Source organism: Bactrocera tryoni, chromosome 5 (genome assembly GCF_016617805.1).
Source record: "Bactrocera tryoni isolate S06 chromosome 5, CSIRO_BtryS06_freeze2, whole genome shotgun sequence".
NCBI lineage: Eukaryota > Metazoa > Arthropoda > Insecta > Diptera > Tephritidae > Bactrocera > Bactrocera tryoni.
Genome location: NC_052503.1, coordinates 21,607,815 through 21,635,472, shown reverse-complemented (window position 1 = coordinate 21,635,472; position 27,658 = coordinate 21,607,815). Strand labels below are relative to the sequence as shown.

At 36.3% G+C, this 27,658-nt stretch overlaps 1 protein-coding gene across 2 annotated transcripts in view; it reads left to right on the top strand.

Moving 5' to 3' along the window:
* The window catches only part of LOC120777568 (protein spaetzle 5), a 33,113-nt gene extending 7,989 nt beyond the window's left edge, over positions 1-25,124 (top strand). For both annotated transcript variants that reach the window (XM_040108968.1, XM_040108967.1), the window contains exons 3-9: positions 9,096-9,226; positions 10,861-11,012; positions 17,137-17,421; positions 17,487-17,726; positions 17,798-17,994; positions 18,083-18,149; positions 24,635-25,124. In XM_040108968.1, coding sequence (XP_039964902.1) covers positions 9,170-9,226; positions 10,861-11,012; positions 17,137-17,421; positions 17,487-17,726; positions 17,798-17,994; positions 18,083-18,149; positions 24,635-24,803 — 1,167 coding nt within the window. In that variant the 5' untranslated portion in view covers positions 9,096-9,169 and the 3' untranslated portion in view covers positions 24,804-25,124. The remainder of the gene's footprint in view (positions 1-9,095; positions 9,227-10,860; positions 11,013-17,136; positions 17,422-17,486; positions 17,727-17,797; positions 17,995-18,082; positions 18,150-24,634) is intronic.
* The last annotated feature ends 2,534 nt before the right edge of the window (positions 25,125-27,658 follow it).

Sequence of the window (27,658 nt, the reverse complement as noted above, 5' to 3'; positions counted from 1 at the left end):
GTATTTGCGTACTTCAGGCAACAATTGTAAAAGTAGTCCGGCAGCTAAGGCCACCCCCATACGAGGAAGGAGCATAAGAGTTTGTATATAAAATTTGCACATATGCTACATATGTAAATTTATATTGACCAGGTTTTCGGACCACATATTTGTTTGCTTTCAATTTGACTTGTTACGCTCCCGGAAGTCTACATACGCGCTTACGTACTTATTACCAGACACCGACAATATGAGTACATTCTATGTGGGAACAAAAATAGCACTTTATGACTTTATATTTAATTACAAAAAAAAGGAACTCAATCTTGTTATTGCGTGTCTATAAACAAAACATATTTATGTATGTAATGTGTTTCAATGGCCATGCAAGGCGAGCATTGAAAATCGGTTCTGAACGAGTAGGTAATGAATACTTGAAAGTAGTTTAAACGAACAACGAAACACCAATTGTAATTGATTTTGTTTCATTTGATTTTGTTGCTGCTTTTCAAATATACATATGTACGTCATTGCTTGACATAAAAAGTTGTTTGATCTGCTATCGACGCGATTGTATCAAATTTATTGGTTTACGCACGCAATTGAGAACCTTAAATGGTGTTTACTTTTTCAGCGGAATTAAATTACTGGTGGCTAATTGAGTTGTTCAAAGAGAATGTGCATATAACAAAATGACAAAACAATTTTATATAGTTGACTTGAATTTTTTTACAATTCTTTTTCGCAATGCCGCTCGAAGCCATTTGACCACACCTTAACTACGCAATTATGCCGAGAGCTAAACTTGACGTAAATAATTAAAAAAAATAATAATGCTAATGATAACAAATAAATTATAGAGCAATTGTTTTTATAAATCGAATACCAAAACTATCACTTAACAATACATGCACATTAGAGACCAATTTACTAATTCTCTTCGTTTTATTTTCAATATTTAATAGAATACTTTATGGTACCCTCAATTAGAGCAGAAAAAATGTGTATTTATATAACATACTTTTTGTTACTTTTTACTCCAAACATTTTATCTCGCAATTACAAGGTGTTAGAGTTTTTCTGTCGACGCATATATAACTAACCAAACCATCGATTAGACGGTCATTAAGTTAGAAAAACTGCTATTAAAAGTTCTGTCAGTGCAAAGGAGTGTTTGGTAATTGATTTGATTTCGAACGGTTGTTTTGATTGTTTGTGTTCATTAGCGAAATTAACTAATTAAGCGGCAATTAAAAATTAAGAGCTCTGTTAAATCAACTATTAGGTGAGTTTAATAATAACAACCCTTCATAATTGGATTAAGTTTCTCAAAAAAAAAATTCTTCACCAAGTGAGAAAAGTGCTTCCCCAGCTGAACCAGTACTAACCTATCATCCTCAGGTTAGGACTTAGGGAAGTTGGGTGTATGAGACGCTCTGGGGAGGGAGATATTGAAATTCTTCACTGCTTCGGTTGCATTCCTTTAAACCTATATCACTGTACCGCAAATTCCTGTCAGTTCCTTTTGGCTCATACACCTACCAGGGACTTATGGAATGGACGAAGTCGTTAAAGGAGTGATGTATTAAGGACGGTTCGAAGTTGAGGAGAGTAGGAGTAACCTTACCAAAGTCGTTGACTCTCACTTGGACATAAATTCGTCCTTTGTGTTAACCAAAAACTCCGAAAAGTTAGATAATAAGATCCCCATCAATCGACGAATCGTTTTATGCTTACAATAAACTTATTAAGGCGTTTAATTTATATCTCAGAAATTTCGCTGAGTTTGCCAAAGGAGTTTTTAGATATTTTAAGTGACGAGATGATTCTACCTCGGCTTCCTCCGACAGTCCGACAGATTATTGAGCCGCACCGCAATTCATCGGCTCTGCAGTTCCCGCCGATTCCGCTGTAATTGTCTACCAATACTAATCTAGTCTAGTTTTCAGCACACAGTCAGATATCTCAGCCAATCGGCTGTCAGAATGAATGCACATCTCTCTAAACGAGGCGTCACTTGATGCGTCTAAACGATGCTTGAAAGACAGAAGACTCTACCACCAACTTTCTCTCCTAATTTCAAACCGTCCGTGAAGAAGCTCACTGCACCTCTCCTCAAACGGTAAGCCGTTCGTCCACATATCACACAAAGTTATGTGAGCCAAGAAAGAGCCGTCAAGAGATGATTGTGCCGTGCAGTGATCTACATTGGAAGGAATGTAACTCAAGCAGTGAATAATTTCAGAATGTCCTCCTTCTTATATAACCAGCTTCGCTTAGTGTAATAGTACCCTCGCCGCAAAGCACCTACTAGCTATATGTATAGGTGCAACAGATGGAATTGCATTGAATGCCAGTTTTGGGATAGTCCTTATTGCACCCCAAAATCTGATGAGTGGCGTTGTTTTGCTGTTACGGTTCTTCCAAGAGCCTTTCAGCAAAGAACGACCTCTTAAAACATTATTGGTTTAACTAGCTCTTCCCAATCGCTCCTCTAAAACAGTATAAGGCGACAAATACCTTCCTCCCTCTATCCCCGATGTTTGGCTTTCTACGATGATAGGGTATTATAACTATAAACTCTACATACATTGGTTTTTTTTCTTGCTAAGATATAAGAAAATTTGTTCGAAAGTCCCAAAGCAGTAAGCCTTCCCCGAATATTCTCCAATATATAGGATATTTTTCACTGTCTTGAAGGACATATTTTTTACCATTATATAAAATACAGATATTATTTACTAAATCCGATTGGGATTTTCAGACCTTCAAATTTTAATCTCTAAGATATCGTCAACAAGAGATAAGCGTACGAAGACGTTTCAGAGTATATATCACAATATATGACAGTACCTTAGGGATCTCCAGCAGAGTTATCTGCAGCTTTGCCATCTTTTATTGCGATCGTGTCTTTCATGCCTCTGGTTCAGGACTCAGTTACCATATGTTCATTAAAGTTCACTGTTACTCGTATTTTAACATCTTTCTTCTTTTCCAAAAATTTTATTGATGTTTTAAAAACTCAGTGTCGGATTTAAACTCCATAGTCTAAGTGGCCAGCCAGATCGCGTTTTTTTTTCTGTGATCAAGGTGTCAGCTGTCATAAAACCAGGTTAACCCAAGCGGAATAAGTTAGATATAAAATGTTCGGGAACCTACTCATAGGCATTAACAGCTCACGAATTTTGTTTCTTTCGGTTTCGATTCAGTGTTGGAACGCCATTCGGGAGATACTTGTACACTTTCAATGTCATATTCATAAACCCACGGATCGTCATCAGTAATGCTAAGTCGCCAGCCATTTTTTGGCGACACATTTCATACCCGAAACATTAAACAAATTGTGTTGAGTCGATCCATAAGAGATGTTGTGATCCGCTCTCTCTCTCATTCCGATGCCAACATGACGATTTTCAAGCACTGTTTCTTTAACTTTTTTGATGTTATCGTCATTAACGGCAGTAACGACGAAGAGTCGGGTTTTCAATAACTTCACGACTTTCGCTTTGTGCCCGAAACCTTTCTGCAATTTTTCAACGATTCCGTAGCTGTAGTTACATGGTCGACATTGGCAACTAAAATCTATAGGTCCCTGGAGTTATTTATTAAATTGAGATTAAATTTTATTAGGAGCAACTATTGAAGATAAGAATATAGTGAGTGCAGTGATAGGAAAATATTAGACATTTACCATGTAGAAACTGACTAGCAGGAGAAACCTTTAAGTCATGACAGTTGGACGACTATTGTTGTATAAAAGCTACGATTTCAACCTCCATCCTCTGATTGCCAGTATTATATCAAACTCTAACCGCCAAAAATTGGAAACTTCTGTTCCAAGATTCATCGATTGTAAATTTTAAATTCAAAAGTGTAACAATAAGCTCGAGCTCATAACCTAACTTAACATTTGTGGTATTTCTCACTCCACAAGTGGTTTTAAATTTTACTAAACCCGCACTTAATATTTCTTATCAAGATGCACAACAAAAATAGAAGAATAAACTAAAGCTATATTATTTAATTATTTTAGAGAATATTTAAACGCAATCTCACTCCAAACAAAACATGTGGGATATTCCAAATTGGTTACATGAGGGTTTTTTACAATTTTATCATGATGTGTTCAGCGAGTTAGTTAGTACTGTACTATATCTGTATGCTATTTCCGGTACCTTATTGCTAATATGGTCTCTTCTGTAGATGATCTCAAATATTTGTAGTCACAACAACTACAACAAAAAGTTTATGTGCACCGCGAAGTTAACACCTGTTCGCGACTGCACCAATAAAGTATAGCTTAAAATTCAGTACACAATTGATTAGGTAACTGGAATAATCCGCTGGTGGCTGCGAAATTCACATGTAATCCGACAAACGCAGCGCAAAACAATGAAAATTTGCTAATAAAATAAAAGCAACAAAAACATTTTACTTTTCCCTCACAGTTGCCAGTGCTAATAGAATACGAAATTAGTTATTATAACACACACACATTTTTATAAAAGTGCTATAAACAAGCTAGTTTATATTTCTATCAACAAAGTCAGTGAACGAGTTAGAGTAGCACAAAAAAAAATTGCAAAAACAAAACAGAAACAACAACAAAAACAATTAAAAACACCCTGCGCAAATAGAAAAGTTTCCATACAAGGACTTGAGTTTAATCGATCAGTTTGTATGGCAGCTATATCCTATAGTGGTCCGATCAGAACAATTTCTTCAAAGGTTATACCGTTGGTTTGGGCAGTCATGTAAGTCAAATTTCGTGAAGATATCACGTCAAATAAAAACTTTTGTCATAGAAGGACTTGATTTTGATCGGTCAGTTAGTATGACAGCTATACCTTATAGTCATCCGATCTGAACAATTTGTTTGGAGATTGTATCGATGTCTTAGATAACAGTGTGTGCTAAATTTCGTGAAAATATCTTGTCATATACAAAAGTTTTCCATACAAGAACTTAATATTGATCGGTCAATTTGTACGGCAACTATATGCTATAGTGGTTTGATCTGAACAATTTCTTCAAAGCTTATATCGTTGATTTGGGCAGTCATGTAAGTCAAATATCGTGAAGATATCACGGCAAATGAAAATTTTTTTCATACAAGAACTTAATATTGATCGGTCAGTTTGTATGGCAGCTATATCCAATAGTGATCCGAACTGAACAATTTCTTTGGAAATTATGTCAATGTCTTGAATACTAGTCTGTACCAAATTTCTTGAAAATATCTTGTAATTTAAAAAAGTTTTCCATACAAGGACTTGATTTTGATAGGTCAGTTTGTATAACAGCTATATGCTATAGCGGTCCGATAATGACGATTTCGACAAATAAGTAGCTGCTTGGTGAGGAAAGAGCATGAACAAAATTTCCGATCGATATCTTTAAAACTTTAGGATTAGATCGCGTATATTAAGACAAACGGATAGGCATGACTAAATCGAATCAGCTCGTCACACAAATCATTTATATACAAGTATGTACATATTTTATAGATTCTTCGACGTTTCGTTCTATGTATTACAAATTTCGTGGCAAAATTAATTTACCGTGTGTAGGGTATAGAAAATGAGAGCAAAAATAGAGAAACATCAAAAACTCAAACTGTCACCTTTCACAGGTTTAAAATAAGAAAAATAAAGCAGATACTCACTCACCCACATATACATATGTATATAATGCATATATATGTATGTATATCCGAGCTTGTTAGCTCATCAGACAGCAATTGCCTTTTTAGCAAAACGTTAATTTACACCAAACGATGCGCCAGTCATGACGGCACTTTTAACACCATTTTGTTGTTGTGCACTTTTTTGCACTTTTATCACCCGTTGTTTTTGTTTTCACTTTTGTAACTTGCATTTTCTATTTATTTGCTTAATCGCGCAATGACTCTCGTAAAGTAAATAAACAACATGTACAACAACAGTAAAAACACTGAAACGAGATAAACAGACGAAAGATAATTTTAGAAACACTTAATTAATAGTTATGACACGTTAACTACTTAGTAAGTACTTATTCATCGTAATGAGTGACTGCTGGGCACTACACCCACCTGAGCGTGCGCTGACGTTTATTTCGTGCTTATTAACTGTTAATTTATAGCAGTTTTCGTTTTAATGTTTAAATTGATGGGTTTAGGAAGTGATTGTTACTTGAAAACCACTAATTGAATACAAAAAAAGTTAATATTGCGGTTACTTTTTTTAATTTGCAATGGTGATATTTCATTTAGGGTAATTTACTGTTAATTAGCTTAGTCGTTCAATTAGAACATTATCAACCCCATATAATTAATTTGCAGCTAACTGGAAAAAATTGATATTTGAATTGCTACAAATATCAGAAAGCGGATGTCAAGAAATTGTGTGCATTCAAAGAAGTATTTTATCTTTTGCGAACTTTACAATGATAAATTTTAAGGGAGGGCAGCTAATCTGATTCTCCCATGACGAATTGAGAAATTAGATCTATATACGTTCCTTTATTTTCTCAATAACAGTGGATTAATATCTATGTAGATCCTAAATGGTAAGGGGTTCACAAGGAAAAAATAAATTTTAGATAAATGTGGTCTACGAGAAGAAAACACTTTCCTCCAGCATTTTATGAGATAGTGCGAAATCGGGTGAAATCGAATAATAATTACGGCATAACTACTGAAATAGAGTAATTGGGTAATGGATACTGATCCGACTCTTATTGAAAAAATTGAAACTTCTCTTAGCATTTAGGCACTAATATGAGCTTCAAAGTACCTACATACATATGTATGATTTTACACCGAAAATATCGACAAATTTACGATATATGGCAATAAAATAAAGTTTATATGTACATAAACATTAAAATTAATAAACTTTGTTCAGTACTTTCCTTAGACTCAATATAAGAAATATCATCATTTTTACTATTCTAGATGATTTTATACTTTTTTAGTCGACCATCTTAATAAAATTAACTAAATTTTGAAACCCAGTCCCATTCTAATCTGGGCAAAAAAAAGTAAGAATTTTTAATTTAGATTTCGCGCAAAAACTCATTCATGAAAATATTTACATTCTGCAGGTTGGTATGCCTGTCAAGGATATCTGTGTCAAATATCACATCAAAATAGTCATTGGTCTTTAGTATACGTTTGTCTTTCTGAAGTACATAAAGTGCATTCGGCGATTTTTGCGATGATTGAATCTATACAAAAAAGGAGTTCCATTAAATTTTGTGTGCGGAATCGAATTTCTGTTGTCGAAACGTTCAGAATGTTGGAAAAGGCCTTCGGCGATCATCATTTGTCGCGAGCAAATGCTTTTGATTGGTACAAATTATTCAAAGAGGGTCGAGAATGCGTTGACGACGAACCACGTATAGGGCGGCCATCAACATCAACTTATGATCCCAATTCCTTCCGACCAGCCAAACTGTCAACAAGGAATACAATTTGCTCGAAGCTATTCGTATAAATGAGGGCGGAATTATGGGGTAACAACTCTTGGTTTTTGCACCACGATAATGCACCGTCGTATACTGCATTCATTCTTCGTGATTTTTTCGCCAAATTTTCAACCAATATCGTGCCGCAACCACCATATTTCCCTGATTTAATAGTTTCGAGGACTGGAAATAATGGTTGGCACAAGTGTATTGGAGCCAAGGAGGATTACTTTGAGGGCGACGACATAGATTTTGAAAAATAATTTAAGAATTTTAATAATAGGTTGTCAAAAAAGTCTTGCGGTATTTTCGCTAGTTGGCGCTGAAAGCGCGTAGTTCTAGTTTCGTCGCATCGGGTCATGCTATACCTTTTTGGAAAGCTCATTTCACGCGCTAACACGTGTTTGATTGATTGTCGTTTCTTTTAAGTCGTTCGTGAGTTATAGCGTCGCAAACATGGAGCAAAGTAAAGAGAAAATACGGCATATTTTTACAGTACTACTACGATAAAGGCAAAAATTCATCTCAAGCTGCCAATAATATTTGTGCATTTCATGGACCCGATACAGTTTCCATTTCCACCGCACAACGATGGTTTCAACGTTTTCGTTCTAGTGTAGAAGTGGTCGAAGATGCGCCACGCTCCGGAAGGCCTGTCGTCGAAAATTGCGATAAAATCGTATATAGCAGCCGTAGTAGCAGCCGTAGCATCGGTCAAGAGCTGGGCATGAGTCATCAAAAATTCATTTCAATTTCAATAAAAAAAAAAAAAATCAATAAAAATACCGCAAGACTTTTTTGACAAACCATTATTATGAGCAAAGTCTTACTATTTTTTTTCATAGTAGTATGTATACTGAATATTTGATATTTGAGAACCAACAATTAGTTCACCTTTGAGCCTTTCATTACCAAGCTGCGGAAATTTTCTAAAAATGTAATCAAAATAATTCCTAACCACATCCAAAGCTTTGTTATATCATTCCTTTGCAAATTTTGAGGAAATAACTTTGCCGGAGATGTTTCACCATACCTCTCGCTTTTAGTGATAGATTGTACTGTTTTCTGGGAATATGGCGACATCATTGCTTCACGCATGCAAATTACTATTGAAACGCAAAAGGAGTTTTTTCATGAATATCAGAGCCTGCACTTGCCTCAACTAACCGAATCTAATGATACCCACTTCGGGGGTTGAATTTATGCCGGCAGTAATTGAAGATGTTCCAATATACAAAATGCGATTCGGTACTAAAAATTAAAGAAATCGGTTCATATTTCCACTAACCGTTAGCTACCCGATGTAATGATTTTCATTCTTTGGGTATTTTGTAATTGATTTACAATCTCGTCAAATAACATAAAAATATTTGATTCATATGTGTGTGTGTTTTGTTTTTTTTTTGCACAAGCTATACGAGCAAATATGACTAAGCCAATTATAATTTTGATGCAGTAACTCGCATTAAATCATCACTAATTACCTTAATAAATTCATAGTTTGCATATTCCTTATGCGTCACATTTACCACATACATATGTATGTATGATAAGTACAAGCAAGGTGTACCGATATTTATTTATATAATTGTTTTTTAATTCCCAATATATTAGCGAATGAAGTAACTAAAAAAGACTGATTTGATTTGTATGCTTCTTCTTTTCAGCTGTTTCATCGCGCTCCAAGTCCACACACACAAATGCCTAAACCACTCGTAGATATCTCCGCATCTATGTCACAATGAAGAGTATTATTTCTCGTTTCTATAGTAATTATGGCTTTAGTCTTATTTATGTGGTAAGTTGAAAGTTAAGTACACGGATTTTATCGCTTCTAAAATATATGCATTTAGTTTAACGAGCACAAGCGAACACATATTAAATCATAGCTAGTTATAATACGAATTTTATTGGCCGAGATTTTATGTTTCTGCTTGGCAGCGCAATGTGTTGCTGTCGTGGATGATTAAACGATAGTTCAATTGTGAAAATTACTTTTTTTTGCTTATATATAGTAGATATTCGGTTAAAAAGTATCGGTTACTCTCTTGATTTCACGAAAAAGTTTCCTTCCGTTGGAGCTGTTTATTAGTCAGAAAGGTTTTTTGATTCCCTAAATATATATATTGTACGAAATTTAAATAATCTGAGGACTCAATTTAGTATCTTTCTTACTGTTTGAGCTAGTCATTGAGAAGCTATAAATTATTATTTTTGATACATAAGGTCCTGTTGAGCTTGGGAGCACATTGATAGATTTTCAACGTGATATTTTTGTGACGAACAAGACCAAGAATTTTCAATGAACTGACATAAACCATCAGAGAGAGTTTTGTTTGGAATCCACCAAAGCCGTACCGTTGCCGCACTTTTTGACATCACCGGAACCACTAACGAATCGTTCTCACATCTGATGAAAAAAAAATGACATGACCTGACAAGATTTGATTACAACTGACATCCCCAACATCCTCAGGCCATTGACGTGCTCGAAGATATCTTCCTGCAAATTAAGAAAGTTTGCCACTTGTTTGATGTTCACTTCAGTCAAGGTTCCAACAAAGAAAAAAGTCACAGCAGTTCAAATCTGGCGAATAAGTGGGCTGAGTGATGACTCTACTTTTGTGTTTGGCCAAAAAATTTGTTTTAATCACGTTAGAATGTCACAGCGCATTCAGGTCTTTTGCTATTAGTCTAACATAGACCTATCTCTGGTATCTCTGATGCTGACACGTTGATTTTCAAGAGCAGTTTTTTTATTTTTTCGATTTTATTGTCAGTGGATGGTCGTATGTTTCAAGTAAAGTAAGCAAGTTTTCAATGCCTGCCCGACCTTCACTGAGTATTTTTTGCCATAAAAATACTTGTCTTCGTCTTAAAGTAGACTTTCCAAACACTTCTGAAACATTTTCAACTAATCCGGTGAGTCCATATTTTTTCTATGGTAGAAAACATCAGACAAACTTTTCCTGTCGAAAAGAAGCAACTGAAAAACGCAATCTAGTTCTAATATGAAGTTCGGGTCAAATATGATCTTGAGTATGTGTTATCTAATGATTGGTGTGACGCACCGATTACCACAAGATCTACGGTTCCAAGAGAAAATACTGAACCATACCCACGATAGTTTGTTCTAAAAATGAATAGGTGGTATATTATTAGTCTTCTTTTCTACGAAAAGAATTAGTCTTCTTAAGTATACCGTGGCATACAGCATGATCCGATTAGTAATTTGGTAACCAAAGATAGATATTTTAAATTCTGGAAAAGGTTTTAAAGTAATTTGAACTTCCCTATTCTAAAGCATACAGTAATTACAATTTTTCCATATTGATAAATATTGTTCATATTTATAGTCAAGTCTGAGTCATATTTTTATTGCTTCTGTTTCAGTTAATAGTCACAATAATTTTACGCATTCTTTCTTCGCAGATACTAGTTTATACAACATTAGCGCACAGTGTACCGTCCTGCGGTTTATATGGAGCGCCGCCGTGCCAGTTTGTACCAGCGCCGCCGGGACAAACACCATCATGTGCTCGACCCGGTCGAACCTACTGCGAGCATGTGGACAATTATCCAACGTAAGTTAATAAAATCTATAATTTTTACATGCTATTATACAATCGAGGGACTTTATTTGGAAATACGTTCATTTTGGTAGTGCTAGGGTTTTGAGAACTCCATTAAAGAAGAAGGCTGTTTAGGTACCTGAAAAGTAGTACGATTTCGAATGCTATGCTAAGTGGCGTTATGTTTTGCTATGTAATGTTATGTTAAGTTAAGTTATGTTAAGTCATGTTAAATTTTGCTTAGTTTGGTAATGGTATATCATGATATTTTGTGTTATGTTATGCTATGCTATGCTGATTTATGTTACGTTAAGTTAAGTTGAGCTAAGTTGGGTTATGATATGTTATACTACGTTATGTTATGTTGACTTATGTTATGTTAAGTTAAGTTATGTTAAGTCAGGTTAGGTTTTGCTAAGTTGGGTTATGGTATGTGACGTTATTTTGTGTTATGTAATGCTATGTTATGTTGATTTATGTTAAGTCATGTTAAGTTTTGCTAAGTTGGGGTATGGTATGTCATGCTATTTTGTGATATGTAATGCTATGTTAAGCTGATTTATGTTATGTTAAGTTATGCTAAATTGGGTTGTGTTGACTTATGTTATGTAATGTTATGTTATGCTGATTTATATTATGTTAAGTTAAGTCAAGTTAAGTTAAGTCATGTTAAGTTATGGTATGTCATGCTATGGTATCTTAAGTTGAATTATTTTATGCTATGTAATGTTATGCTATGCTGACTTATGTTATGTTAAGTTACGTTATGTTAAGTAATGTAAAGTGATGATAAATTGGGTTATGGCATGTCATGCTGTTAAGTTGTGTTATGTAATTTTATGTTATGCAAAGTTATTTTTTTTATTAAGTTAGATTATGTCATGTCATGTTTAGTTCTGTTATGTTAAGTTAAGTTATACCATGCAATATTATTCCATGCTATTTTATCTTAAGTTATGCTCTTATTTAAAATACACCAACAAAAACATCAAAAAAAATTTAAACTTAATCTCACTGAGATGATATGCGAACCAGCATTTTTTTAGGCTGACAAATTCGCATTTTTCACTATTATTAGCTAATTAAACAAAGGCCAAGCATAACTGCTAATCTTCTGGTAAAACCACTATACCCCCTAGACTAATGTTTAAGCAATTAGGCAAAGCCGGTAGCAGTGACTGGCTTGGCGCCAATATATTTTATCGTTTACTGTTGCTCACCAAAAGTCTGGTCTAAAAAAAGTAAACAAAAAATGAAGTTCATAAAAATAGCCAGTAGTTTTATGGTAAGTTTTATGGTATGTGTGATAATTAAGTAGGTTTGCCGCTGTTTCAATAAGCACTACTGCTGTGGTCCGCAATATAGGAATTCCTAAAAGAACTTAAAATTATTTATTCTCTATATTACTTAATAACACATAGTGAACTGAAAAGGTCGTTGTTACTGAAGTGTCTGAAGGCTTAAGTGGAAATAAATTAACGCTTACGTATGAATGTTTACAAAATAAGTCTAAGTTAGAGGCAATAAATAAGATTTTGCTCCAAATGACGCTGGTAGGTCCAGTTTTTAAACGACGAGACAAAAAAAGTATAAAGCAAACAAGCCAAGATATCGAAACATGTAAAAACAAAGAGTGATGTCTAGACCAATTAAAACATGCTGAGTAAAAAACAACAACAGCAATAATTAAAACATGGCTACTTATGCAGTAGTACATCAAATTGAAAATAACGTCTATTTTTAAAGGATTTATTTCTATTTTGTGACATTATTAATTTACATTTGAATATTCATAAGTCTATAAGTAAGAGCAGTCACCCCCTGAAAGTCAACGTTCATTCTCTGAGGGTAATTGTAAGAGTAACAAACTGATTGGAGCCCTTTCGAATACTCAAAACCAAAGCACTCAATCCAACTTTTGGTATTGTCAGTGTGGATTAATTTATGATTGGAAAAGTTTAAAAAACTCAAACAAACTGTTGTCAACCAGAGGTAAAATAATACTTGTTAAAATAGCTACCATTTAAACAACTAAAGAAGCACACTTTATATACTATACATTAGAGACCAAACTTTATACGAAGCAAATTGTTATAAAATTTTTTTAGATTGAAAAAGTTGCAGAAGGGTTTTAGGGAGTATACTTTATCACTAACATAAGTAAGTGAGTAGCAGAAAGCATTCAGTGTAGGTCATGAGGTCATCGAAAACTTGCCAATACCTCGTTCATCAACCACTATTAATGACGATAACAATGAACAAGTTAAACAAACAGAGATAGTAGATGAATCCGAAATCTCTTATGGATCGACTCAACATATTTCGGTTAATTTTTTGGGTATGAAGCGTGTCATACCAAAACACCTGAATGCGCTGTGTTTCAAGTCAAATTACTGTACTAACAGGTCAACTGAAAAGACCCCGGCTTTACTAGAATTAAATTCATATGATGTCTAGTTCTCCCTAACGTGTCGGATCATTAGTTTACGAATTATATCATTTTGGGAGAAGTAACTTTTGTTATTCTGAAAAAAAGGATATAAAGGCATTTTGTTTGCTTAAAGATTAAAGATGATTTTTTGAATAGAAAAAATGCAGTTGAAGCAAACACTTGGTTTGATGAAGAGTTTCCAGACACTACCCCAGGAAAATAATTTTCAAAGTTTGGTTTTATTTGGTTTCTTGACGCCCAAAAGAGGTTGTTATCTCCGAAAGCATCAAAAGAGTTCAGAAATTAATTTAATATGTCCGTTAAGTGAATTTGGTCGAGATAGCAGGCACTCTAAAGATATCAACTGAACGTGTACATTATATCCTTCACGAATATTTGGATATGAGAAAGCTCTAAGTTAAGTGGGTGCCTCGCGAGCTCACTTTTGACCAAAAGCAACGACGAGTTGATGATTCAGAGCAGTGTTTGGAGATGTTAAATCAAAATAAAACTGTGTCAACTGCCATCATTTCACTCCGAAGCTCAATCGACAGTCATCCGAATGGACTGTACACGATGAATGCGCTTCAAAGCGTGGAAAACGGAACATTCCAATGTTATGAAGTCTGTATTTTGGGATGGCCCTTCCTTGTAAAAGGAAGGGACCATCAACAGCAACTATTACTTAGAGTTATTTTATAGTTTGAAGCACGAAATCGCCGGAAATTGAACGACCGCATTTGAAGTAGAAGAAACTGCTGCTTCACCAAGACAATGCACCATATCGGTCTATGATAGCCCAAAGACTTTATCATACTTAAAAAATTGTACTTGCAAATAGGGGAACTGTTGAAATATCGCCAATGCTTACATATTTTAAATCTCAAATCAATCTCGTAAATGGAAAGCTGTTTTGGCAAATTTAGCTTTCGATAAGGTAAATCACGTTTTACTCGTGCAAAAACTTGAGCTCTCTTTTTCATTCAGAATTTCTTCAATGTATGTCTTCTTATCTCAATAATTGAATACAACAAGTGATTTTTAATGGCACTCTCTCAGATTAGATTAATGTTTCTTCAAATATTTCACAAGGTAGCCCTTTTGGTCGACCTTATTTGTACAGTAAAACTTTAATTTAACGGGGAATTCTCATTCTCTACAAATTGAGTAATATTTTTAGGACCCTTTTTTTCAAAATTCTGAACTGGCCTTATGGGTATATTCTGTGAACGTCTATAACTCTGAAAATACATACCGAAAATTAAGGAAAATCAATTAACTAAAGCAAAATGTGAAAAACCTGTATCTCATAAACCCGCTTTAAAAGAATAAAGGCACGCATTTCTATAAAAACTGGGTCAATGGCATTAGGCATACTTAGTGACAGCTTAGTCTATGCTTCATCAATATTTACAAATATATTTTCTGTAATTAATATTATCTGAATAGTCTTCGCTTCAAATGTTAGAAATTTACTTTGAGCAACACGAATATTGTGCGTGTTGTAAATAGTTTCTTTTTAAGCCTCCTACGCCTGCGGCGCAACAGCTTAGCGCCAGGTCGCACTGCTATAAAGTTTATGTAAATCCAAGCTAACACATGTCTGGGGATTTTTAACCGAAGGCCTGTTACACAACTTTATTGTTATTTATTTCTCTTTTTTGTATTTGTGTTTTTGTTTTTTTTTTTCTTTTTTGCTTTTTTGTTAGTGGCTTGCTGTTGATCTTTAGGAGAAAATACCTGTTTTATTGCCCCAGTCACCAAAAATTTATTTAGTTGCACCGTCCGTCCGTCCGTAACTCCGTCCGTCTGTTTGTCACATGAACACAATAAACTGATGGATTGCCTACATTATGATTAACTTCATTTGTATGGGTTTTGTTTTTGTATTTTAGTTGCGCACACTTTTACCGTTTCGTACATTTTGGGTTGGCACGTGACCAGAATTAGTTAAACGAGCGTTGATTTTATGTTGCTGCCGCGTCTTGAATGAATTTTACAAAGCAAGTTTGTATACATAATCGGATCGAATGTAAAGTTACACCTTACTTTTGCTTTTTACGATCGTATTTGTACACAGTGTTGCGCTAAATTTAAGTAGTATTTAAGTATTGATTTTGGAGATTCGTATTCAAAGCACTTAAGGTCACTAAAACACTTGTAGTAGAGTAAACTCTCAGATAATATTAAGAGAAGGCAATTAAGGAAATTTTATGTTTCGGATTATTTCAACGACACGTGATTTAAGCCAATCAAAAGTTTGGTTAACTGTCCAAAGTGGACCACTTATTACAAAAAACTTCTTAAATCGATATGGAAATTTTCACTTTCAACGCGACTGTAATAGCTGTTCTTTCTTCTACTCTGTTATCGGCTACTTAGAAAGATTACGTATCTTGACCAATCCTTTTGAAGTTCATGAAGGATCTACGTTGCGAAACAGCTGACAGCGACGATCCGTTGTAATGCCAAGATCTCCTAAATATTATATAAATCAGAAGACCTTCTTGTATCAGCAATGTGAATCGAAAGAATTTCATGTATCAATGAAGCGCTTGAGCCCATCAAAAATTTCGTACCTCAATCTGTCAAAAGAGGGTCAACAGAAGAGAAAATGCCTAGATGTTTCCACCGCAATTTCCTCCATACGACTTTGGCAATTTGCGTCCATCACTAAAACTCGGCCGCAGAGATCTGCTTTTCTAATCGATTTTCTTAAAATAATTGGTATATTTTTTAATATGTAGTTTTCAAGAAGAGTTTTCCAACGCGTTTTTAATATGATTTCAGGGAAATGACCGCCGCGGCTGGCTCAAATAAGTTCCAGCCGATGTATGTCTACAATAACGAGCCGAATATTCTTTTCCAGGTAAATCACATGGGCTTATATGTATGAGTAGAAAAGTAATTTCTCATAAATCCACAAAAATGTTCCACGACTTAAGATAATGTTGCCATGTAGCGCCGTATTGTTTGGATGTAGACGACAACTTTATTCTATTCAGTCACCAAAAAGTCATTCATAAGGGTTCGCGTTCCCCATATACTATAAAATTAAAATCGATTTCCATAGAGCAGACCAAAAAAAAAACGTTTTCAGGATGTAATAGGGTCTCAATAATGGCTTATTGATTGCCATCACTCCAAATTCGACGATTTTGTTTAAAACATTCTCATTTCCTTATGACAATCGGGATCTTCTTTGAGCCCATTCTCGGAACATGCGACACACTGTTGGATTTTGTAAGCCCGCAAACTTAGATATTTCCAAAAAATCTACCATAAAGTGGATGGACACAGCTCTAATTGTTGTGTGCGTTGGCGGATGGACTCATTCGACTTTTCTTCGACAATCTGTTCCACAGTAGCAATAACGTCTTTGGTGCGCACTCTAACGTTTCTGAGAATGCGCATTGTTCACTAGAGTACACGTAGTGCGAACTAATCCATGGTTGTTCGACTTTGGTGCCTTGTTTCGTAGTGAGTCTGTACATTATGAACTGACAAATCAAACTGAGTAGAAATCAAGTAACAGCTGTCAAAAACCATACTGAAAACAACATGTCTGAAAAACTTCATTTACAATATATTCTTTCCGCCCTCGAAAGTGAATATTAAACAAAACAATATAGAGTCTAAATTTTCATAACGCATTCCTGATTATAACTTACTGAACTCCTTTCATTGTTTCCATTTGTTTCACAGCTATCTCATCAAGCATCTTGTCCATAAGTGGGGTTATGAAGCCAAGAATCTGCTCGTGGACGAGTCCTGGGATGAATTTGCCGCATTGACGTGGCACGAGTCACCGGTTTTCTACGATCCAGCCTTTATTTTTAATCGCCCCTATAATGGCGGCAATGATGACTTCAATGGCTACAAATATGGCACACCCAGTGCAAATGGCAACGGTGGCGTTGGAGCCGGAGCTACCAGCAGCAGTGAGAACACATTTATCATAACAAAAGCACAGACGACAGAGACACCAACGTAAGTTCAAAAATATCGAACTCTTCTAATAAGTATAAAATGTATTGTTTGCATAAATATTTCAGCTTCCTCTTCTACACCTCCGCTGGCCAACGGCCGAATAAAAATCAGGTGAACAGCTACAGCGGTACAGGGGCCGGTAGTGGGCATAAGACTTCGTCGAATAGCCCCGCCTTTTGGCTTAAACGCATAACACGCAATGTTGACGGTGTGGTGGGCGTAGAAGTAGGTGGTAACTTAACCGCCGCCTTGACATCATACGGCCCCGATGCCGACCCAGTGACGGCTAGTCGTGCGAAACGCAGGTAAATGCACAGAAACGCTAAATTTTTAACTTCTATTTGATTTTCTTAATATCTTTTTGTGTTCTTGTTAGCATTTCTTCATCCTCTCAAAGCACATCATCTTCATCGAAACTGTCACGTGACGTTTCACTTAATATGGATCTCTTGGATATCGTCGGCGCCGATAAGGGCGCCAAAACGCGTACCAAACGACAAAGTCCCGGTCGGGAAACACTCTGCAAGACCACCTCACAATTTATTACACCACAAGCGGCGCTCAACAACAAAGGTGAGTTTGAGTTATTATGGCATATAAACTGCGATTTTCAGTTATTATAGCATTTTTGTTGATTTTTATTATTGGCTTGTTTTGTTAGGCAACTGGATGTTCGTGGTGAATGAGCCGAGCACAGCGCGCCAAATGGTGAAAGCGGAATTATGCGCGTAAGTTTGCTATAAACAAGTATACAGTTAATTTTCACTATAAACACCGGGTGGCAGTCATGCACCGAAACTTTTGTAGGCTGTCTAAGATGCATCTAAAATAAAATCTTTGGTACAGGGTGTTACAAATTATAAAAACACCTATTTTAGTTCTGGGAAGAGTTTTCACACTGAAAAAAAAGATTAATTTAATTACAGTTTGAAGAAGCTTTTAACTTATTTAAACAAAAAGTGATGCAGAAATCTAATTTCGTTTTCAGTTAAGATTATTGGTAGTTTTCCTGATACTTTTAAGCGAATGGAAACTGAAGAAAAGAAAGGAAAGTCAACTTCGGCAAGGTATGGCTACAGAGAACTAGAAAATGGGAGGTGTAGTCCCTTTGCTAAGATCCGCCAACAAAAAAAATCATTTGAACAATTGAAACTTTAGTCTTCAAACGGTTAACTGTACTTTTGGGGAAAAAACGCTTTCTTAATTATGAGTAACTTTTCGAAATGGAATTTGCCAACGTGGGATAGTTAAAACAGGGAATCAGTTTAACATTTTTTGTAAAATATTTCGAACTTAGTGAAGCCCGCGGTCGGACCGCTTTTGATCTCACGATTTCATATTTGTCTTTACCGCAACAGGGATGATGAGTGACTTTTAGAATTTGGTCCTTCTTTGTCGAGACCTTACTTCTCAATTGCCTACTCGATCCGAAATAACACCTGTTGGCAAGAGTTATTCTGCGTTGGATTTCGTGGCTGACGTTGTTGTTGGTGTTAATACTGGTTCCAAGATAAACGAAATTATCTACGACTTCGAAGTTATGACTGTCAACAGTGACGTTTCGGCTACATAGTCTGACCGGAGACCTTGGAGTTCGCTCCAACCTGCTCATGCGGTATGACCTCTTGGGGAGTATCGTGGTGGTTGTGGCTTATACCTAAATGCGGGAAGAGTTTTTTGATCACTCAATGTGGAGTTGCATTGCAACCGGGTGCCGGACCCAAAGTACAGCAGAGGTTTTAGAAGGACCTTGAACCCTACCAAGGTGGTTAGTGTGTCCATTCCACATTGCCAATTGGTACTGGAAATGCCTGGCATTTTCAGGGCGCTGATCAACGCATTGATTTCATCCGTTGTACTTTTGAGTACCGTGGAGTGAGGCTGTCGTCAGCAGGTACCCACGTTAAACACACCGGATGTTGTCAACAGTGACGTGGGAGCCAAGTTACGAGTGCGACGTGTGTTTGTTTAATGACAAGAGATATTTCATTTTGGCCTTGTTCACTACCAGACCCATTTGCTTCGCTTCCTTATCCAGTCTGGGTATTCTAATCCGAGGCTGTTTCGTACAAGCTTGGGGAGAGATTTCGCGCCTTCTTACTTTAGCTCACCTTCAAACGGAAGTGGTTTTTGGCTACCCAGAGGATACTTGATCTAAGAACGGAAGTCGTGAACTGCTTGAGCCAAATGTATAACAACCGTTTCTGGTCACTCACAAGTAATTGGCGCTCAGAGGACTTTCCTCATTTTCGTGAACTTTTACACATGGCTCCATCCTCTGTAGTTATACTATATACTTTAAACTTCCTGAGCGATGTAGCACCCTGATAGATCGATTGTAAACTTATAATTAGATTTTGAGGCGACTGCGTTCAAATAGTATTTAAAATATTCTTATTATGGAATAAACTACATATTCTATTTATCTTCCCAATCGATACTTTTCTTTGGACAAAACCCTTTCGAAACGGATAGTTTTATGCACTCTCCGCTAAATAGCCCTATCTACGACCTAAAGCTGTAAAACTGAATAGTTCCTACAGTTTACTTGTCAGATTTAGTTCTTAAACGTACAAAAATAATAACAACAGTTCCTTCACAGCCATGCCGAAGTGCCATTGAAATATTCTTCCTTTATGCAGGGTTGTAAAGATGGAAACTCGGTTTTTCTATAATACGAAATCGACTCTGAACTGAATCTTAAAAATTCAGTAAGCGGTGTTAGGATCGGCAATAAAGTATAGACCTCCAATACGATACTTAAACTGTTAGTCAACTGTTGTTTTGAATGGAACCACGGCTACGGAATCATTGAACATATTCCGAAAGTATTTTGTGGACTCTACCTTTTCACATCCACAGCTAGTTGAGTGCTACAAAGCATTCAAGTCTAAAAAAAACTAAAGAAACAGTGTTTGAAAATGATCGTGTAGGCATCAGAGAGATAGCAGAAGTCTCAATATCTTTTACGGATCAACTCAAACATTTGGTTAATACAATGTTTTGGGTACGAAGCATGCCAATGTTAAATTCCAATCAATAAATCTGAATCTTTTTTCAAATGGGACGTCGAGTAAAGATCGCAAAAGAGAGGACAACGTAGCTGCGGACCCTACATTAACATTTCACTAATGACCAAATGTGGGTTTATAAATAAAACGGCGAATCTGTCCAAAAATCTAGCGAATGGCGCTCAGAAAAACTCGCAGTTGGCTCTAGAGCAATCACTGCAGATCAAATTGGGTCAATCGTTGGTATATTTGTTTGGCTCAGAAACCAATTTTTAAGGCCACAAAAAAATGTGAGCCTACGTGAAAATAGAGAGAGAAATCTAGTAGTATAAAATGGATAGTAAAAAAATCCGTCTATTCTACATTTAATTTCATAATATCACTCTCGTAGAAATCCTCGTCCCAATTGGTAAAAGAAATATGGCAGTCGGTTTTCACAAGCTTATCTTAAGGCACATTTTTCACCAGCAAAATCATGCGCCATAGACAGAAACAGGTGGCATCACTTGGTGTCAGGCCCAAACTAAAGGATGAAAGCAAAGAAACCCTTTCAAGTAAGTTTCAAGAGCACCTGTCGAGCCGCTATCGACGTGTGTAGTCTGGTGGTGGAACATATTTCCTCGCCTATGGGCCAGAGCAGATAGCGTTTGGGCGATTGCTTTCTCCCTTTCCTTCCTTTCCTTTGCGCATTGACAACGGCGATGGAACGATGAGCTGTACGGGATATTCAGCGAATCAAGAGACAGCGGCTGCGCTGGCTAGGTCATCTTGTCCGGAAGGAAGAGAACATTCCAACTTTGAAGGTTTTCGAAGCAGAGGAAGAGAAAAACCTCTACTTCGTTGGAGAAATCAGGTAAAGAAGGCTTAGCTGCACTTGGTAACTCAAATTGACGCCAGATAGTGACTAGAAGAAACGTTTGGCGTGGCGTTGTTAATTTAGCTTAAACTGCGTAAGCGGTGCCTATGTTAATTAAGAAGAATAAGACGGTTTCGAATTAAGAGTTCGGCCGTAGATGAGCAGTTCATAGTGGATGATTCCCTGCCAATCCATCAAAAAAAGAAAAAACCTTCTTGACAGTCAATTCTTGCTTGTCCACCGCGAACCGAGCACAACCATTTCCAACTAAGGTTGCATTAAGTGATCCAACTCTCATTAATGGTGACGTTACGGGTCGAAAATGGATCGATTTTGTTGTTCTGCTAAGCGCTGGTCATGGAGATATCGCAATATATTTTTTGCTAAATAATAATTAAAAAAAAAAAAAGATTTCATGGCAACACAAATTTAATGATTGAACATAAGATGAGTCCATATATGTAGAAGCAAATTTTATCCCGCCCTGAATTCCATTCAAAGCCACCAGTTGCTAATAGCAGGAGTTAACATAGAAGAGAGCTGGAAACGTGCCCAATTCTATGTGTTTTCAAGCTTTCAAAAATATATATTTTTACCCTAAAAGCCATATTTACATACAACTGACTCTTTGTTGAATTAAATAAGTCTTAATTGGCGTTATGCACACCCCGATTTTTTTTTTTTTTTGGACAAAAAGCTTACCCCTTCAATTTTTAGCGCGCTACACGCCACACTTATTGACACATAAATAATATAACTGGAAAATAAAATGAAAATCAAAGGCAAACTGACACAGTCTTAACCCTCAAACGAACAATCAATCTGGGGAACAAATTAGCTGCATGCAAGCTTTGCCAGTAGCTCACCCGGCACACAGAGCTACCCAGCGGAATGGCATCTATTGTGGCAGCATTGTATTACTTGCTGCACATACTGCATTTGAATTCGACTATTCGACTGTGTAGGATATGGGTTCAATGAGTCTTACTCTTATTTGACGATTGCTTGCTTTCACAGTCCAGTAATGATTGCGGTTAAATACAAATTTCACACCTTTCAGCACAAAAACCATTAAAAGAACATATACAAACACTCACTAATATTTGAAGGAAAAATATGAAATTATATAAAAAATGCTTAAAAATAACTGGGCGAAATTGGGTCAGCGACAAAGGAAACGTCTGCGCGTGCGCGTAAACTCTGCTGGCGGCGCTAACTAAGGTCCTGCTTGTTATTTGTGCGCAAGTATGCGTATATGATTGCATGGGTTTGCGCCAGCAAGGGTACATGCTTCCCTATATATTTGTTATATGTATGTAAAAGGGTTTGTGTGTGTGTGTGTGTATGCTTGAAAGGTTCCCCTAACAGCAGGAAAAATTGCGTACAAAGTGACTTTGAACCGAAGGGGGTATTACAAGATGATTTGCTAGGGGACAAATAAAGGCGATAGCCACGCGCACAGCCAAACAACAGGGGGATCCCAGTTAGAGAGGGGCTGCAATGCATAACCGTTGTAAGGGAAAGACACGCGTGCAACGTGCAACATGGTGCATATTTAAATATATAAGCATATTTTTTTTAATAAAAGTATATGTATGTATGTGTGTGTGTGCGAATTCCTTGCTACAATGAGTAGCCATGCGAATTACCTTAGAGATATCTACCTACAACTTTTAATTAAACAAACACTTGTTACTGCGGCGCGTACAGCTTGCAGCACGCATGTGTGCACAATGCACCTTTGGATGTGTATATCATATTAGTGTGTGTGTGAAACACAAGTAGATATGTACGTATGTGTGAGTGTATGTGTATATAATGTGCATTTAATTGTGCATTGAGCATAAACAACAACAGCAAACTAGTGAAAAAACAAAAACGAATAACAACAACAAAGACAACAACAAACAAAAATAAGAAAAACGTTGACTTCGTTTACACCAAACCAATAATACCCTTCACAAAACATAAAAGTGTTCATACAAAAATTTAATTTTGATCGGCCAGTTTGTATGGTAGCTATAAGATATAATGCTTCGATCTTAAATGTTTTTTCAGAAATTGTAGCGCTGCTTTGGAGCATAATCTGTGCCAAAATTAGTAAAGCTATCTTGTCAAACAAAAAAGTTTTCCATACAAGGACTTGAGATTGATCGTTCAGTTTGTATGGCAGCTATCAGCTATAGTAATACGATCTGAAGAATTTCTTCGTAGATTACATTATTATCTTAGATAATAACTCAGGCTTACTTTCGTGAAGATATCTCGTCAAATGAAAAAGTTTTCCATACAAGGACTTGAGATTGATCGTTCAGTTTGTATGGCAGCTATCAGCTATAGTAATACGATCTGAACAATTTCTTCGGAGATTACATTATTATCTCAGATAATAACTCAGGCTTACTTTCGTGAAGATATCTCGTCAAATAACAAAGTTTTCCATACAAGGACTTGATTTTGATAGGTCAGTTTGTATGACAGCTATATGCTATAGTGGTCCGATATCGAAGATTTCGACAAGTAAGCAGCTTCTTAGAGAGTAAAGAAAGTGCGCAAAGTTTTGGAGTGATATGTCAAAAACTGGGAACTACTTCACGTATATACAGACATATGGACCTGGCTAGATCGCCTCAGCTCATCGCGGTGATCATTTACTACAGTTTATCGTCACCTAAAATGCAAAACAACGTGTCATCAAAAAATCGAAATGAAGTTTTTTATTGCTTACGATTCACTAGATCATATTACATACATATGTAGCATAAACAATATATAACCAATATATAACCCCTTTATAACCAAAACTCAAATTTTGTTTCAATGTGAGTGGCTTCTATTGTATCGTTTTTCCTTCCTCTCTAAACCGTTATTTATACGTTATTTTGCATTTTAGGTGACGATATATTCTTTATAAGGTCTCTGTTGCTTCCTTCTGAGTTTTACAAACATTTTATCAATCTTAATACAGCCTGTTAAAGGTATAAAAAACAGAATACAACACAATAAAAAAAGACAGCAAAAAATTGCGTGCGAACCTGCACAGGATACGCTCTAAGCTGCACACGCATCACTGCTGTTCTCGTTGTTGTTGTTGCATTTTTGGCATTCTCCGCTGATGCTCGCCGCTTCGCCACTCACCTTTATTGCACCTTTAAAGTGCATTTTTTATAGCTGCGTACACTTTTCTTGTTGTTGTTGTTGTTGTTGTTAATGCATGTTTTATAGCTATATACACTGTAGTTGTTGTTGTGAATGCATTTATATTTTTTACCTTTTTTCTATCTTATTTTATATGTTTTTATCTTTCTTGCCCTCATTCTCATTTTATGCTCATTCGTTTTTGCAGCTCGAACACCTGCTCGAATCTCTGCCAACTGCCCAACGGTTACAACTCCAGATGCGAGCAGAAATTCGTGCAGAAACGCCTGATTGCCCTGCAGGCCAACGGTCAAAATCTCTACACGGACTCATTTTGGTTTCCGAGCTGTTGCGTTTGTACGATAGCGGCGAATTGAGAGCACACCACAGTCGTCTTCAGCTTGACGGGAGAATGCTGTGGCAGCGAATGCACTTAGGCTGGGGATTCTTTAAATCATTGTTTAATTAATTTATGGAGACTTAAATAATTTATATAATAACGAATTTGTTAATAATGCAAGCGTACAACAAAAACAAAAGCAAGAAACACTCATGTGAGAACTCCAAATCATGAAACATTAAAAACGAAAAAAGAAAAAAACAAAAACATAAACAAAACACTTTCAACGATCTGTAGCATTAAATAATTTGTAGCGAAAGAAAAGATATTTGTAACAATTACATAATTTAAAAGCGATAAAATGTGAAAAAAAAACAATTTGTATTATTGTCAATAATTGAAAAAAAAATAGATGTGTAAAAAATAATAAACTGGCGTGATTATTTTTCTAAAGAAAAGGAAATGAAGTCAAAAAAATGAAAACCAAAAAAGAAAAAAATTGTTAACTTCGCCGCACTGAAACTATAATTCCCTTCCAGGTTGTTTTCTTAGGGCATACAAGGGTATAAAAATACCTCGATCTTAATCGGTCAGTTTGTATGGCAGCTATAAGCTATAGTGATCCAATCTAAGCAACATTTTCGGAGATGACAACACTGCCTTGGACCCCAACTCATATCAAATTTCGCGAAGATATCTCATCAAATAGAAACGATTTACATACAAGGATCTGATCCGGTTCCCACAAATGAGCAGTTTATTGAGAAGAAAAGGATATGTACAAAATTTAAAATCGGTAAACTAAAAGCTGAGGGACCTGATCGTAAATTTACAGACAATCAGATGGATGGACGTACATGTCTAAACTGACTCAGTACGTCTCTTATCTCTTATATAACGGGTGATCGTGGAAGAGGTACTTTTTCCAATAACCACGCGGAAGTCGTGTCAAGCTCTTATGTTATTTTTGTTCAATATTGTTTGGCATTTCATCATAAAAAGACTTACGTTTGAACAACGTTTAACAATCGTTCAACTTTACTACGAAAATTCACGTTCTCTATGACTGTGTTTTGCGCGCTTAGCTCAACTTATGGTCAACATAATCGGCTGACTGAGCATACTATTCGCAAAACCATCACCCATCTTGAGACCCAGCATTCATAATTGGATGATATTACACCGAATAGACCGCGTTAAGCACGCAGTGAAGAAAATATAGCAGCTGTAGCTGAGCGTGTACACGAACACCGTGGCCGTAGAGAGTCGATTCGGAGGCGTTCAGAGCAACTCGGACTAAAGTATAAAACGACTTGTCGCATATTACGACGAGATATTAAATTGAAAACTTACAAAATACAGCTTGTGAAAGAACTGCCTCTCGACCTTCCAAGCGACATCGCTTCATTCTATGGGTTCTTGAAAGGTTCCAAGCAGATCCGACACTTTCCAGCCAAATTTTGTTAAGCTATGGCTCACTATGGTTATGTATCAAGCAAAATTGCTGCATTTTGGACGAAAAGCAACCTGATGAGCTTCAAGAGCTGCCAGATAATTTAACGTTTTGGGTCGGCTACTAATATCGTGTGATATCACACTGTTAGACTTTTTGCTGAGGGGATATGTAAGGTCTAAAATCTATGTGGACAATTCCGCTTCGATTCAGGCCTTGGAGCAAACCATCAGTTACCAGTCGGTATGCTCGAACGATCGAATCGAATATAGAGCTCAACGGATGGACCATCTGAGACATGGCCGTGGCCAACATTTGAAAGAGATAATCTTCAAAAAATAAATGCCAAAATATGCCACAGCGGAAGATAAGGTGACAAAAATCCACGAGCTCAAAATCCACAGTTTGAACGTGAGCGAGGTAGCTGCTATTGTGGACATCTCCAAAAACCATGCGGGTCCGCGATCGCCGCTGCCACATTACTGAAACGAGGCTACAAACTGCTGCCGCGTCCACCTTAACTAATTTTGCGTCCAAACAATTAGAGCCCAAAGAGGAGGTTATCACTGCCGCGGAGGGCTACAGTGAAGAACCATTCCAGATATTATATATTTCAGACAGCTTAAAGAAGTCGAAGAATCACTGCGTTAAGTATCAGGGACACATGTTTTGGTCCAGTTAAATTTGTATTATTCTTCACAAGAAATTGTTCAATTTATGGTAACTCTTTCGATAGATCATAAGATCATGTGACAATAATTCTTTTTGTACAGTATAATTTCATCAAACTCGTGGCAATTATTAGGTCTTGGTTTTTTATTGGAAAATTACCAATTTTGGATAAACGAGGTTAATATTTAAGTTCATCCAAAAGCTTCTGAGCAAATCTTTCTACTCTTATAAAGTAAGTGCTTTGAGCACAAACATATATAATACATGTTTCAAGTCTAAAACATCTAAAAATCCTTCGTATTTGACTGCTTAAATATATTAATTTAGCATTCGTTTCTCATGAGGTCCAATATCATGAAAAATTTTAGTTTACCTCTAACGATAACGACCCTCGATCGATGACAACAACCGGTCATTTCTCAAATAATAATCTCTAGTATTTGATTGAATATTTACCTCGACCGCTTAACTTGATATAATTACAACTACTCCCATCACTTGATTAAAAAAAGTCGAATAAGAAAATTGCATGACTGTTTGGGAATCGATCTTTCACAATGCGCACGAAATTATAACAGAAACAAGCGAAGAACTACCTCAATCATAAACGTCCTGTGCCAAATTACAAGTTCTGAATACCTGTGTATATATGTATGTGCCTGTATGTCTGCGAAAGGACAACAACAAAACAAATGCTAACGCTCAGGTACAACAACCACCGCTGGGATAATTGTAGTATCAGGCAGACGAAATAAAATTAGAAACTC